General features: G+C 39.7%; 1 protein-coding gene across 2 annotated transcripts; it reads right to left on the minus strand.

Moving 5' to 3' along the window:
• Positions 1–276: 276 nt before the first annotated feature.
• Positions 277–15623, minus strand: uspl1 (ubiquitin specific peptidase like 1). 2 transcript variants are annotated; one of them, XM_030438318.1, is made up of 10 exons: positions 15440–15623; positions 14525–14592; positions 13864–14020; positions 13020–13142; positions 11185–12103; positions 9830–9940; positions 7888–8017; positions 6173–6298; positions 4042–4202; positions 277–2588 (listed from the first exon to the last, which is right to left on the minus strand). In XM_030438318.1, exons 3-10 carry the CDS (start codon positions 13987–13989, stop codon positions 841–843), a joined length of 3444 nt encoding a protein of 1147 aa, XP_030294178.1. In that variant the 5' UTR covers positions 13990–14020; positions 14525–14592; positions 15440–15623; the 3' UTR covers positions 277–840. The 2 variants fall into 2 exon arrangements, with proteins under 2 accessions (XP_030294178.1, XP_030294177.1); XM_030438317.1 differs by lacking the exon at positions 14525–14592 and having other exon boundaries at positions 15440–15622.
• Positions 15624–16035: the final 412 nt, after the last annotated feature.

Consider the following 16035-nt stretch of genomic DNA (forward strand, 5'->3'; position numbering starts at 1 on the left):
TGAAAACAACTACCAAACACCTGACAATTACACCAACACTGCATACTATTCTGAAAACAATAATTTATGGGTCCTACATGGGAGACGTGTTTGCCTGCCAACTATGGAAATGGAGACCAACTTTTTTAATTCAGAGTGTTCATCTTTAAGTTACATATGTCATAATCAACTACAGTAAGCTGCAGTCTGGCTGATCAGTACTTGCTTAGAATTGGTACCTCATAATTGTGACTCACTGATAACTAGGTACCTGAATGAATTGAAACAAGTCATCACTATATAAAAAGTGATCATTTTATTTCATTATTTAATTCCCCTATGAGAATGCTTGCTGAGGCCTTATATCATGAACATGGTTTTGGCAAAACTGCAAAAACACATTTTTCATAAATTTCACAGAAATTCAAACATTTTGTACAGAAAAAACTAGTCATTGGAAGTATTTATGACCAATATGAAAATGTATGAGAATTTTCAAGTGACTTGTCAAAATAACAAAACAGAGCAAACAAACAGCTTTGACTGTTAACACTATGGCTTCATACAACCCAGTGACATACAATGTTAAGTGCCAAAATTGCCGAAAAAGTTCAAGATGCAGTCTGCAAACGTTACCCAAGGTTCAACATACTGTCTGCATGACTGCACATACATATAAACTTAAATAACCCATCTAAATTAATTGCTTAACTACTTTAAACTTGCACTTTCATTCGAAATAGGCTGCTTTGGGATGACGTTTTTAGATAAGGTGAAAACGAATTCTGCATAATTTTCTCATGATACTAAGTCAAGGTTATCTGTGCTTCAAGCTTGCAGACAACATCCATCCCCACAAGTTCATATCAAAAGTTCATTTAGTGCGTCCGTCTCCATCTCCGACGGCCTCTCAGCCTCAGCCTGCAAGAGGAAGTCCTCCAGGAAGTTTTCGCTGTGGGGTTCATTCGGACAAGTGTTCACCTGCGACACAGCACTTGCCGCGCCATCCAACTGGTCGCCTCCATCTTGCCCGCTGGCGAGCATCTCGAGGAAGCCGGTGCTGTCGGGGGAAAGGTTGCTGGCAGTGGTTGCCGGTGAGAGCAGGTCCGAAAGGAAGTCATCGCAGATGGAGCCGTCGTAAGTGCTGGAGCTGACGGTGCTAGGAGAGGCCAGGTCAGTGCTGTCGGGTCGCAGGCTTGCTCCACCCTGTTGACCCAATATTTTATTCAGCTTATCGAGCCTCTTCTTCTTCGCTTTCAGCTTCTTCATCAGCTTGTACCTGAGGGCTTCAGTGGTGCTGACACCTGGAGGAACCTTTGACAACCGGCTGCTGCTTTTGTTTAAGGAGGATATTTCAGGCAGCCCCTTTGCTCGAGGTAACGAAAGTGATGTACCTGACACCACTGTAGTGTTCTGGTTGGAAGTTATGGGTTGAAACGGCTTTGAGCTGCCACTGATGAGTGCAGGGGACGTTAGCAGTGGGCCCGGGGTGTTTGAGCTCTTTGCACCAAACCCATCGTACATTTCTGCAGCTTTCAGGGGGAGACCCTCACTCTCCTCTGTCTTGAGCTGTGGTTTAGGGAAGAGTCCACCGGAAATCTGCTGCCTTCTCACAGGGTTGGGGGTGGAGTGAGAAGGAGGTGTGGGCTTCACTTGTGTGGCTCGGGTGGGGGCGGGTTCATCGGGTGGCTTGGGAACTGGGTTTAGTGGGTGTTTGCCTAGCAGGAAGGACCAGCGGCTACTCTGCAGTGGCACTGGCTGCATTATGGGATTTTCCTGACTAGTGGGTATGAGTGGGGCGTCGGTAGAAGACACAGGGGACTTAGTTTCAACGCGTGGTGTGGCATCCTGAGCAGCGGCGGGAGCAGGTCTGTTACTGGGCTCTGCTGATGCAGGTGGTGAAATATGAGGAGCTGCTTTGGTCAAGGCTGCCTTTTTACCCGTTCTGCCAACTCCTCTCCCTCTCCCTCTACTTCTCCCTCTCCCTCGTCCACCAGGCACAAATGTGGGATCACTCGACGAGTCATTGTCACTTCCGGATGAGTTGGAGGTGATGGGGGGCTCAACATCAGGACCGTGGGACTTTTCGATACCCGTTACAGTGGAGGAGCTATCCGGTGTTGAGTCAATGATTTCACTCCTGCTGGGAGCACTCAAATTCTCAGTTTGTCCAGGCTGCATTTCTGAATCAACCTCAACCAGTGTGAGTGTAATAATGTCATTATGTGTGAGGCCCTCGAAGGTGTCGAGCAGCGTTGTGGAACCTATTGATGTATCAACACCGGCTGTGACTGTTGTGTCGATGATGTTACTGCTGTCTTCCGATGCCGAAAGAGCGCAGACGATGTCGGTGTCGTTGTGAGACATGAAAGTAGAGTGATCCAAAGTGCCATCACATGGCTCATCCACTGTCGAGTCACCTGGACTGGGGTTCATCTTATTTTGAGGTGGAGGAGATTCAACAAAAGTGCTGGATGGAGAACAGGCTGGAGGCTCTTTGTCCTCCTCCACCTCCCAGAAGACAACGTGGATCTGCTCAGCAGGGACTGGGAGATTTTGATGGGTCTTACAGTCTGGATGTTTCAAGTCGTCATATTCCAGCCAGGATCCTGTGGGGAGCAGGCAAAACGCACGGTTACACACAAAAACAACATGAAAATCAGCACATGAAGCATGGTTTATATGGTATTTGTAATGGAAATCTGGCAACCAGTCAGAGTTGATGAATTATTGATTCAACCACAATTATCACCCAATGATTTTATATGACAAAGGCATAATAATAATAATAATAATAATAATAATAATAATAATAATAATAATAATAATAATAATAATAATAATAATAATAATAATAATAATAATAACAACAACAACAACAACAACAACAACAACAACAACAACAACAACAATTAAAAGAAGAATAAAAACAGCTTTGTTTAAGAAAATCCATCACTTAGACTAATTATCTCTTTTACATGAGCATCTTAGCTAAGGTAACAGCATACAGAGAGCATAATTGCAAAACATAATGCAGACTTAAAATAAAGCAGAAAAAATCTGGAAAGGTAAAACCTTAGCCATCAATGTACAGATACATTTTCATAAATGAAACAAGCTGTTGTTTCCTGTATATCAACACTGCATGAATTGTCCAGCAGAATGTGCTGTTGGCAAAATACAGCATGGAGGAATAGAAATTCATATGACTCAACTATTTGCTCCAGTGGTTGTGTGTTAATATAGGCAATGGTTTAATACAATTAACACGTTCTTTGACTTTTGACTTCCATTTTCAAATATTGCAACACATAACTGCCTGCAAACCAGGCTGCGACTGCATGCTAAGCAAAGTCATTGTATTCAAGTATTGCTAACACTTTAATTACCATTTTATTTTGTACACATCTCATATTTGTTACTATTGAGATACATTATACACTCCCCCTCCTGTTTAATAAAATAATTAGCAACACATCATAATATAATAACAAATATAAACAAGTCGTACTAGCAAAAAAGCAGAATCTATTTGGATTCTTTATCCAAATAGAAGGAGATACTTGAGTAAAAAAAAAGACTCTAGCTAAAGAAGTACTGATTCAATTTCTCAAGTAAAAGTAAGTAAGTACAGGATCCGACAGGTTAAAAGTAAGAAGAATCCCGCTGAAAGTGATTTCTACCGGCCATTAATGTGCAGAGTTAACTGAAGCTCAAGTCATGTTATACAACACAACTCAACCCAACCACTTATCAAGTTAACGGCAGAATCAGTAGGCTTTGTCCGAGTCCTTTGTAAACGTACCAGAAAAATAGTAACCTTTTAGCATTTTAGGTTTGAATAGTGTTGTGAATGATCTAGAATTCTCCTTAAATGAATTAAAACTAAAGTAACTAGCCTGTTTTGTAGATTTAAGATGTAAAAAGCACAGACATTTGGGTTAAAATGTAGTGAGGAAAAGTAAACATTTGTAAGTACAGTAACCAAGTATGTGTACTTTGTTACTTCCCGCCTCTATCAAAGAGTAATGAACATTTAAAGAATCAATATTAAAAACGTACCATCACAATTACGAATCCAGGTGACAAAGTGCTTCAGCTGCAGGTTGTACTGTATGACAGTGGTGACGGAGTAGCGTTTCCCCTTGAACGTGAAGGTGTAGATTCTGACGTCATTGTCGGGAAGCCCCTCTACAAAGTGCAGCATAAACACTGGAGGCAGTCTAGACAAAACACAAAGCAAAAGTCGGGTTAAATGGATCCAAAAGTGTACCCCATGGTTGGACAAGGCCAAAGTTTACAACTCCTGCTAAGATGTGTTGTTTTTGAAATATGTGTTCTATTATAATCACACTATATATTCAATTGTGGGCAGTGGGGTTGTGTCGATGAAAGATGGCATCATACTCTGCCATCGTACCATCACCAGAGAGCACAAAAAGGCACCGTGAACCCTCGGAGTTGCTGAAAGGTAGGAGCAGTGAAATGTGGCAGAGAATATAAAAACACGTTTTTGTTGCTGCTCATTTGCCACATCATTATGTCCTGTTTTTTTCTATTTTCTTTAAAAAAATACAGGGACCATACATGTTGGCATTGATACGTCCAATTAGAAAGCAAAGCACGGGGCTCAATGTATACAGGACTTATGCCATTGTTATTTGCATATTCTTAGTTTAGTTTCCTCATTTTAGCTCGTCAGCTAACGTTGTTTCAAGCTATAGAGTCTGAAGACAGCTAAATCAAGGACTTTTAAGCCCTGCACTAGGATGTATGTCCGACACATGCCTGGCAGGGATGTGAGAGTGTATCTGTCTGTTCCCCCTTTACTGGTGACAGGCGACAGTTTTCTTGGCAGGGTGAGGCAGATGGAGCTTGCTGTCAAAGCGACAGGAGGAAGCAGCAGTGACTGAAGAGGTAAACTAACAGCAACTCTGAGGACACACACTGTCAAATACAGAAACACACTGTAGAGCCCCTGAAAGCCCCTTACAAACAATGTCATAGTCCTTCACGATGTTTCACGGTGCACATCATCATATTCCAATTTGGTAGACATCAACCCTAACTGACAGTGAAATTCAAGATAAATCTGAGTGTTTAGTAATGATCACCTGGTCGTTTCAAACAGTTACAGCCGCTTTAATCAGCAGGTAGTTAATTAGTTAATGTGTGCTGTGGAGGTGCTTCTGTTATTCTGCTGGCCTTGGAAATGAATGTTTGGATCAATGGCTGATCCTGTATGTCAAAAGCATAGTTGTGAAAATCTCTTGATTATAAGATGCTTAAAAGCTTATGTTGGTGGTTGATTTTTCCGGCCTCAGCTGGACAATCAAGTTACGTCGTGACATGGCACATGTTTTTTTTTTTGTTGATTTTTTTTAATAAAAAACATCCCAAGACACTAACAGATTTTATGAACTTGCTGTGGAAGCACGAACCTGACGAGAGCCAAGCTGAGTGTGAATTCTGCCTAATAACAATTACTTATTACGTTAGACATTTTCACCTGAAACTAAAATCTACAGCAGTAAATAATAACTGTTACAGCAAGCCCAGCTAATCAGCCAAAATATGAGGCGCTGTCAACTCTGCTGCCGAACTCTGAGATGTGTGTGCAGCAGCAGTCAATAAATGCCTCATTTTAAAGCTGCCATGTGAAAACCATATTATTGTAGATTACAAATGCAGATAAAGCACTGCAGATGGATAAATGGTTTGTTTTGGTAATGTTTATGTATTGCAAGACGTAGCTTTTAATTTTGTCCAGTGCTGTAGTCTGATTGTTGGAAGGACTTTCTGAATATAAAGGGAATTTAAATGACAAAAAAGTAGCCACGTGAAGGGATACAGATCATTCAGGATGCATTTGAATTGTTGACAGCTGGATCATAATGGAATTGTAAGGCCAGTGAGGATTCACACCTCTAGCTAAAAGGCTATCTGTTGCTCACATAGAAATCAATTTACCCTCTGTGTTCAAACAACTTCTGTACTGTTTGATAATTTCCAAAGAGCAGGGGTCATAACTTGGAAATGGTGGTTAGATTTGTCTATATTCCTACCACTACAATACATACGAGTCAAACTTGCGTATCAAATTGAGAATTCCAGAAAGGCTAGTACTCACAGTAAAACCTCTGTTCATTTTCAACAGTTTTATGATTAAAAGATGGACACATTTGATTCTTACCTCTCCAGCATCATCGTCCTCCTCTGATTCTTCTTACAGCACACATTGCACGGGGCTGAGTGAACAGCATGAAGAGGGCGCCAATCAGGGGAAATATTTGTGAAGGTAGGGAGGGTCTTCATTTTCCTGACAATCAAATCACACAATACATTAGGGTTTTGCACACTTTCACAATAGATGAGCATGCTTGACAGGTGGAAGAAACCTTGTGTAACCAGAGGCCTAGTTCTCATTTAAAAATGTGGTCAACTGATCCAAATAGACAGAAGATTAAGTTATCTGAAAATGTTTAGCCCCTTTATCAATTAGTCTGATAACAGAAAATTAAGAAACACCGCTGTGAATATCCGCTGATTGTATTGGGAACTGTCCTGTTTTGTCCATAACCGAAAGATATTCACTTTACTGTCTCAGAGTTAAGAAACCAGAAAATATTCACATTTCAGAAGCTCTGATCAAATAATTTTAATTAATGTTCTTAAGTACTCAAACTAATTACTTGAATATCAAAAATGTTAACCATTAATCAAATAGTTAACACCTATCGATTAATCTTTGCCGCTTTACCCTCAAGTTTGGTCAAAATTAGGGCTGGGACGACGCGTTGACGTAATCGATGACATAAATTCGTCGACATTAATAATTTGCGTCAACGCGTCATCCCAAACAGGAAGTGGTAGTACCTGCGGAGGCTAAAGAGACGTGACGGTAGACGTCATGATGTTTCCCAGGTGTTTCTCCTGTAGATCTAAACCCGCGGACCGTTTATAATGTGTAGTGATTGAGAACCTGGCCCCCTAAACATCCTGGAAGGTGAAAGAGTTACGTTTTTTTGTGCTAAATTACATTATTACATAATCGCCATCAGTAAACAGGTCACTGCGTGACTGTCACTTGCGGGGACGGAGGCTGTTTTCTCGGTCGGGAGGGCTGACCATCACGGTGATTTCTATCAACACAACCACTTGAGTGAGTTAAAGGTTTTTGCCGGTGACAGACACTGTTTTTCGGGCAGAAATGTGACAGAGTTGGTAGGACAGGCGGGAGGACAGATGCTGCTCCGCCTACAACTGCGGTATTTTTTTCCTCATATAAGTTATCAACGACAGTTACAGTTACTACGTTACTTTTGTTTAGTCATGTAACGTCAAATTAATCGTTAGATTCGTCGACTAATCGAAAAAATAATCGCTAGATTAATCATTTGAAAAATGATCGTTTGGGACAGTTCTAGTCAAAATAATTGGCTGCAAAATCCATTAGTTGTGGCCTTACACCTGATTCTCACAAAATCTTTAATTCTCAACACCACAATGATTTTAAAATCATATTACCAATCTAAGATGGTGCACAATTATTCTGAAGAGATTGTTCTACTACTAGTGAAGATAAAATCTCTAGAATGGCTTTACTGGACATGTTTTATTCTCCATCAAACTTTTTGCTAATTACCAAAACTTAATGAACTGAGAGTGTTAAGTCATTAGAAGACATCAATCAATAATCCACTGTTCACAGTCACTTGTGAATAAATGGGCCAGTGTGCTAAGACATTAAAGAAAAAAGCCTCTTATTACAAATATTCTACACCAACTTGTCTTCAATGATTCATTATTTTATATGCTTCCTTTTCCCTCTCCAAACAAACCCTAGGGGAATTGTTCCCAACATGTTTATTTTCTGTGTTTTTTTTAAGTTATGTGTCTGTCATCTACCTTTCTTCTGAGGCAGCTTTGCATTCTCTGCACTTGAACACCCAGTGAAAAGTCGACTTGAAGACAGGCTCCACCCAGGAGTCCATCGTCAGCAGAAGCGGCAAGGCAAACACTGGAGTTTCCCTCTGACCTGGAAAACCACAAACATGCAGCAGTTAGAGCATTGTCACAGGTACATGTGCCGACAGAAGCTGCAGTTAGCCTTCTTCATGAACCAGGTAATTTAAAAGATTTAATCTGTGGATGAGATGGGGACATTTTCAGAGTTCACATGTGTTTACACACCTGAGGATAAATCTCTCTCTTGTGCCTAAACTGTATTTGCACTGCTATCCCTGCCTCCTGCTCGATACTAAGTTTGCAAAGAGACAACCACGCACAACGTAAAGATTTGGTTGCAACAAAACAAGCAAAATCTGCATGTCCAGACTCGTCAAGTTCTGTTATGAAACACAAAGATTAACTCTTGCTTTGGAAACTAAAACACGATTCATGACAACAGCAGGAGAGATGCCAAATTTCTAAAAGCATAATATATCAAAACTTTTAAGCACTTTAGCCATTTGCAGCCCTAATAACATTGTGTATATGCTGTGTGATTACTTTCTGCAACAAAAAAAACATGCCATAAAAAACACTGACTACTCCTTTACATACTTATTTTTGTAACTGATCTCCAAGCCTAAATGAAATCTAATATTCATGAAGCAAAGGCTTGAGGGGATCTCGGAGCATTGTGTTGTTCAGTTTGAAAAACATTCATTCAGACATCTCTCCTTCGCTCAAAGTAGCTGAGCAGTGTGTGTGTATTGTTCCTGAACACTTGTTTTCTATCCGTGCTGGTGGCATCAGAAATAGAGTTTAAATTCTTTATATCTGTTAACTTCACGACTGCCGTGCGGGACAGTCTCCTCTTACATGGTTATCAGATCAAGGTCATCTGAACAATGTCAAATTTTAACTTTTACATTTATGTTGTTTAAGAGCAAGAAAAGACTCAAATGATATTCTTTATCTCTATATCTTTTTTCTTTTGAACGTCTGAGCCTTGACAGGATGTCGCTTTCACACCCAATCATGATACTATCACCTGTTCACCTATGAAATGTTCCAAAACAGGTGTTTTAGAGCACTCCATAACTTCCCTTGTCTGCTGTTGCTTGAAACAAGATGCTGGCATCAAATTTAGAATAAACATAGTATTTACAAAAATCAATGAAGTTGATGAGGTAAAACACGAAATATATTGTCTTTGTTCTGCTTTTTACAGAGTACAAAGTTAACAAATTATCATGTTCTGTTGTATTCATGTTTTACACATCGTTCCAACTGCTTTTGGATTCAGGTTTGTATACGACAAGTTGTATTATCTCCTGACACTACTTTTTGGCTGCCTTTATCCAGATCTTTTTACAATCATTGATCAGTCATTGATAAAAATGAAAAGCTGCATCTACAGCAGGTCAGTTCAATTACTTTTTTAGGGAGGGCCGCATCTGAAAGAATATGAAGTGCCAAAGGGCCAGACATTGACACTGCCCGTGTCTGACCTGTAAATCTCAGAATTTAAATGTACTTTTAATCTGTTTTCTCTGCTTTGTCCATTGGTATTCACCATTGATAAACATTGTGTATACAAAAGCACAGAAAAATAACTATGCGCCTTTTCAATCTTAGAATAGGGTTGATTCTCGTCTGTTCCCTCTCCTTAAACAAAATGGGGTAAAACTTTAAAATAAACTAGGAGTATTTTTGTGCTTCGCAACAGATATAACTAATGAATGGGCTAATATGTGTGCCAACAAAAAAGGCTGCATAGGTCTGATCTACTGTATAAACATATTATATTGCACCTAGACAATGTGGGTCAATGGAGACAGACAAATTGAATATATTTTAGTTTCAGTCTAATTCTGTGTGTGTCTTCAGTGACTGTGCTTACCCAGTTTGCAGTGCAGCTTGGGCTGCAGAAGTTTGAAGACTGACATCCTGAGGCTCTCTAGGTCTGCACTGGCCTTTTGCAGCACATGATTTGGCACCCTCACAACGCCATCTAGACAGAGACAACATCAGATAAGTGACCCGCACACAAAAAGCATGGCATTTTACTTTAATAATGGAGAGATTATTCACCTGTACGTTAACTAAAACTGCTTTAAGACAACAGGATCTGCAAATGTCAGTTGATGGCACTGTTATATTTACAGTCGGATAGCAATAAGATTAGTGCTAGTCCATATTTATTTTAATTTTATGCCAACAAACAAAAACAGAATTATCTCAATTATCCCTTGTGGTATCCAGCAATGCAGACTTTCAGTTTAATGCACTCTGAATTTGATGTATCCACCTCTCAAACATTGGCCACCACCTCAATATAATGGTGGTAGGTCATATTGCTGTTGTGTTTGTAACGCTACAAACAAAGTTTTTCAGTTTCTAACAGTCAGAAAGTTCACGTCTTTCTCTTTAAGGTTGGTACTATTATGAAAGGTATTATTTTATTTTGTTGCGCATGTGGAGTTGCAACAATAAGCCAATTATTAGTCGATCGAAAGAAAAATAAATGCTAACTATTTTGATAAAGGATTAATAGTTCATAATTTTTCAAGCAAAAAAAATGTCAAGCCTTTGCCTGTTCCTGCATGTTAAATTGAAGGTTTTGCTGCTGTTCTTTGTCATTTATGAGAGTGAATGAGGAGCCTTTGGGTTTAGGGCAGTCGGTTGGACAAAATAAGCAATTTCAAGACGTCACTTTAGGCTCTGGGAAATTAAAATGAGCATTTTTTTCATATTTCTCTTTTACATTTTATAGACTAAATGGTTTACTGTGAAGACAATCAGCATGGGTTTGGTTTAATGGGTTTTCCCTAAAACATCTTTGTCATGCTCCAGCTAACTGAACAAATCTGCACTTTTTCATGGTTAAGCTTAAGGACTTTTTACTTCGACAGATGTACCTGCAGCTGCAGATACATCTTAATCCTTCTGAAGAACTGAAAAATCCAGATTATTGTGTCAACAATCAAATGAAGCTAACTCAGTTATGTAAAAATGTAAAAAAGAACAAGGGCCACGGGCAACTCTGACCAAAACAGTTGGCATAGCAGATACAGAAAGTATGAAACCATACGTGAGTCTGCGCTTTCAGTGAAGTAAGTAGTTTTAGATTGGTGTATTCTTACAAACAAGAACATATGCAAAGACGAAATTTAATAATACAAACGTTCTATTGATTTTATATGCAGTACATTAAAATAAAGATACCACACACAGTTTATTAAATGTTTAACTTACCTTTGCCAGGCTGTTGATGGGCTTGTATGGTCGCACAAATATCTTCATATCGTCTCATCAGCTGCCAGACAGACGACTGCTGAGGCTCATCATTAGGTTTACATTTCCTCAAGCTCTTACAGTTTACTAGAGCAACAAGCAGTGAGTCCAGCCAACACAGGTTGTTGCTGTTTCTCCAGAAAGGCTGATTTGAAACAGGTACAAGCTCTTCCAACTCTGTTTTAGTGGAACAGGACAAATTCTCAGTTTCTGATTTAATGCATAGCATGCTCATACATGTGCTGATGTCTGCAGCCTGTGATTTCCGTTCAGTCCTTGCTGTGTGATCATTGTGCTGAGGTGATGGAGTATTGACTTCAGCTGAATAAACGTCCTCATTTGTGGATATGGTCAGACTGGAGTCTAGACAGCAGCGTCTCAAGTCTTCCACTACTGCTGATTTACCCAAAGAACCACGGCGAGGAGAGAGCACAGGCTCACCCCCATCAGAGCACTGAGGGTGTCCAGCTGCGACCGAGTGTGAAGGAAGAGCAGAACCATCTGTAGGAGCAGCATTCTCTTGTTCCTTGTCCAAAATATAATCCTCATTTTGTGGCCAGTCCCATCCTGTTGTCTCTGCAACTACAGAATCCCTTGGGTATCCATTTACCTTTTCACCATCTGTCTTGGGTCCTGCATGTTGGCCATTACTGACAATGTTTACAGCGCCAGGATCTGCTTGGCTGAGAAGTGTGTCAGTAGTACATTGCAGTCCAACAGTGTCGACTTCACTTGATCGCAGACGTTTGCATGCAGGTGTGATAGACTCTTCCTTTTCCAGTGCAGAGGCATTTTTTCTTTTGTTCCACACAGTTGGCTGCACAGGTTCCAAGCTAGCCAAAACATCCTCCAAGGACCGGCTGACCAGAGGGAAAAGGCACTATGTACAGAAAGGTTTACATGACAGCTGTCACATTTTGATCTCCTTTTCACCGTACTTATGTATACATAATATAACATTTTCATTTTAACCCTCAAGCTCTCTCTTCATCTCTACATCTCACCGGTATTTTTCATTTAATCTGGCCAAGCTAAACTAACCCCCAGAGGGCCTACATTGCATTTCACTGCACATTGTATAGTATGCTGTGTAGGGCTGCACGATATATCGTTTGAGCATCGTCATCGCGATGTACATGTGCGCAATAGTCACATCGCAGGGCGTGCGATGTAGGCGGCAAATGAGCTCATCTAATTTCAAGGGTACCTGACACACACGTGATCCACCAATCACACTAGTTCTTATTCAGTGTGCCTAAGCAGACCACTCCCCTGCACATGGAGTGAGTCGCTGGTAACACTGAAAAATTAGCAACAGCAAGAGAAAATTGTGGAAAACGAAGACTTGGTGCCAAAAAGAAAAGCAACATCAGTTATCTGGAATTATTTCGGCTACACCAAGGATGGTATTGACCAAACACGTGTTCTGTGTCGAAAGTTCCTTGGATCTGTTGCCACAACGAGAGGTAACACAATTAATTTGTTTGACCATTTACGTCGGTACCACACAGCTCAGTATGACAAAAAGAGGTCAGATCAGTGCAGGTTAATTGTCCACAAGACAGCAGCAGTGCAGCATAACAAAGTGCTATTCAGGTCATCTGATGAAAATTCCTGTATTTTTTCATATCGCTATATACATTGCAGGGTTTAAAAAAAAAATCACAATGTCAGTTTTTTTCCAAAATCATGCAGCCCTAATGCTGTGTGTATGTCACAAGTAAAGAACCTTGAAAAAGACATAATACATGGCTGTTAAATTGGATGCTTTCTGTCACTGCACTACTGGGACTTACCTGTGGGTTTGTGCAGAGGGTGATTGACTCCTGGAGGTTGATGCGGTAAGAGCGCAGAGCATATGTCAAGCCCTTTGAAGTACACCAGGGACAATACTCCAGTGAAGCGGCTCTTTCCTGAACCTTTAAAAACAACATGGTAAAAGGAGAAATACGGTGTTAATAAAGACCACGGACCGTCTCAAAAAACAGATAAGTTGTTTCATTGTTTCCAATTCAAACCTAAGATGTCAAACAATTTTAAAGAACATGCAAATATCTAATTTTAGAACTTTGTGCACATTCAACTTTAAGCTTGCAAAGATTTATTTTACTGTCTTCACTGCTACATATCAGCCTCTCTCTATACATTCTTCCAATCACATTGAAATACTTATGTGTACATATGCATTAGATGGAACAAGAGAAAGTTGGGAAGATTTTGATTTGTTTACCTTGAAGATGTAGAGCATACAAGTAAGAGTAAAAGCTGCTGAGAGTTTAGTTCAGTTTAGTGAGGCTGAATGGCACAGGTGAAGTGGAACTGTAGCAGAATCAGTAAGTGTCAAATAAAAACAAAAGTACATGACATCTAATAGTAAGCAGTTGATAGTGAACCATTATGTTCTTTCAGATAGATATGCAAGATAAATGTGTAGTACACAGTTTCAGTTTCTTTGATTTCACACACAAACATCATGACCAGCTTCAAACCAAAACACTTTCGCCTTTTACTACCAAAGATTTCCGTTTTGTTTTCTTTTGTTGAATTTGGATTGGCACTGCCCGATCACAGTTCTTTTTCAAATTCAATTCAGCTTTGCGCAAGTGACAACAGTGAAAGGAGAACAAGAGCTCTACTGACTTTTCCCAAATACCCCGCCAGTGGTGAGGCCAAAACCTCCAAACCAGTGTCTTCACCAGTCATGGGCAAACCACTCCTGCTCTTCTGGTCCATAGCTGTCCGGTGCCATTCAGAAAATATTACCATGTCACTGCAACCTAGCTCACCACGGAAGAAGCTGTGGAGAAAAACAGAGCAGCACAGAGGGCATTTTACTCAATGTCTACAAAGTTATGAAGATATATGGAAATACACTCCACTTAACAGCTGATACAGTTAGACAATGACAATTTGTATATCATGGATTTGCGTATTTTGTTTATGCATTGATAACTTATTAAAGGTGCCCTATGTAGTTTGGGAAAAGAAATGAAAACTATGAAAAGTAATATTTACATTATTAATATGGTAATAATTAGGGGTGCAACGACTAGTCGTAAAATAGTCGACTACTAAATTTGTCAAAGGCCAAATTTCTTGAGTGTTTTGTTTATTTTATTGCTGCTGCCACTTAAATATAATAAATAAGAGCCATTATTTTTTGTGCAACTCATAATCTGACGAGTCGACTAGTCGTTACAGTAGTCAAAGACTGGTCAACTATCAAAATAGTTGTTGGTTGCAGCCCTAGTAATAATATAAACTCAGAAATGTTTATTTTTCCATAATTGTATAAACAAACCGTCAACAGAGGAGAATGACGTCCCAAGAACACTGTTTTAGGATAGAAGGGTTGGCGGGGTCCTGCAACTTTAGACAAAGTAAAACAGTGATGTACTAGTTTGTGAATATCTAGTTTGTTTGGACAAGAAAATCAAAATCCATTAAGTAATTACATGATATTTTAATCTAATTAATAAAATACTTAGATTTGTCAGTTATTAAAGTCAGTATAAGTTAGAAAGGGCTTCTAGTTTGAATTTCTGGGAAAATTACGATACAATACATTCATTCATGCTGTCCATCTCTACTCTACATTTGTATACAACTGTGGTCCAAATGTATGTACATTTATAGTAACATGATTGATTAAATGTGTAAGCAGTGCTCTCTAATTACGAGGTTTACGCAGAGTTGTTTGCTATACAGGCACACGCGTGGTGGCCCCAGGCCAGCTACAGTTTACTCTGCCACCTGGGCTGAAGAACAGGGGTCTGAGCATGTAACTATTAAACAAAGCACTCGATCTGTTTATAGTACAGAAACACAACGTTTTGTCTTACAATTAGCGATACATATAAAGAGTGAGCCACTGGTAGTTACGAGTATAGTATAAAGCTGATAAACACTGATATCTTGTGAGACAATAACGCAACGTTAACGTTACATCAGATACACTCAAATTTAACCCCATGTAAGAGTAAAAATGTATAATAAAGATGCATAAATTCCCATGTAGCTACTGTCAGTGAAGACATAACGGTTACAATTACTTATTTTAAAACCAAAACTATTAACAGGCATACATGGACTAATTAATCTATCAGCCCCGGCACCTTGCGGCTAGCATGCTAACATATTAGCCTAAAGCCGGGGAAAAATCTGGTCGCTATCGAATCTATTTTCAGCCCTCGTGAATAAAAGAATATATACATACCAATACCAAATTTAAATTAGACTTTATATTACGATGATGGTCGGCGAAATCCATCCACGGAGAGCTGTTTTTTTTTTATCCGAAGTGTCCATGTGCACCTTTCTGCCAGTTCGTGTCAGAAACGTTGTCTTTCCGTTGGCTGGCGGTTGTGCAGCGGCCTTTGTCTTCCCCCGTTGACGGACAATGGTTCCGCTGGACCCCACTCGGTAGTTCAAGTGAACTGCAGCATCCTGTGTTCAAATTACTGTTCGTGTTCGTACTGTAGGTTTTTCCGGCACTGCCCATGAAACCAGTGCTTACCAAAGTGAGTATATGCACGCGTTAAAAGAATTTATCTTCTTGAACTAGGATTCACATTATCTGTTGCAGAACATCGCTGGGCTTCTCTTCCTGGGTTCCACACAAACATAAAAACACCACCATTCTCCCTTGCAAACACATTATATTCTTCGACAATATATATCATACATAGTATATATATTAATATACAGTAAATTATTAGATTAGAACCATTTAATCGTATGTTTATATCATCCATTTTACAATTCTATCATTAATAAAATGCAAAAGGCCTAAGCTTTTGTAATTTTTCTTGT

This window comes from Sparus aurata, chromosome 13, assembly GCF_900880675.1.
Source record: "Sparus aurata chromosome 13, fSpaAur1.1, whole genome shotgun sequence".
In the NCBI taxonomy this organism is placed as follows: domain Eukaryota; kingdom Metazoa; phylum Chordata; class Actinopteri; order Spariformes; family Sparidae; genus Sparus; species Sparus aurata.

What these genes read in the sequence shown, in the direction of transcription:
- uspl1 (XM_030438318.1), bottom strand. Translation starts at nt 13,989, where the DNA reads ATGGTAATATTTTCTGAATGGCACCGGACAGCTATGGACCAGAAGAGC. An exon ending in CAAGCTGCACTGCAAACTGG is followed by an intron (nt 8,018 to 9,829) that starts GTAAGCACAGTC and finishes GTGGTTTTCCAG; the next exon opens with GTCAGAGGGAAACTCCAGTG. An exon ending in AGGACGATGATGCTGGAGAG is followed by an intron (nt 4,203 to 6,172) that starts GTAAGAATCAAA and finishes TGTTTTGTCTAG; the next exon opens with ACTGCCTCCAGTGTTTATGC.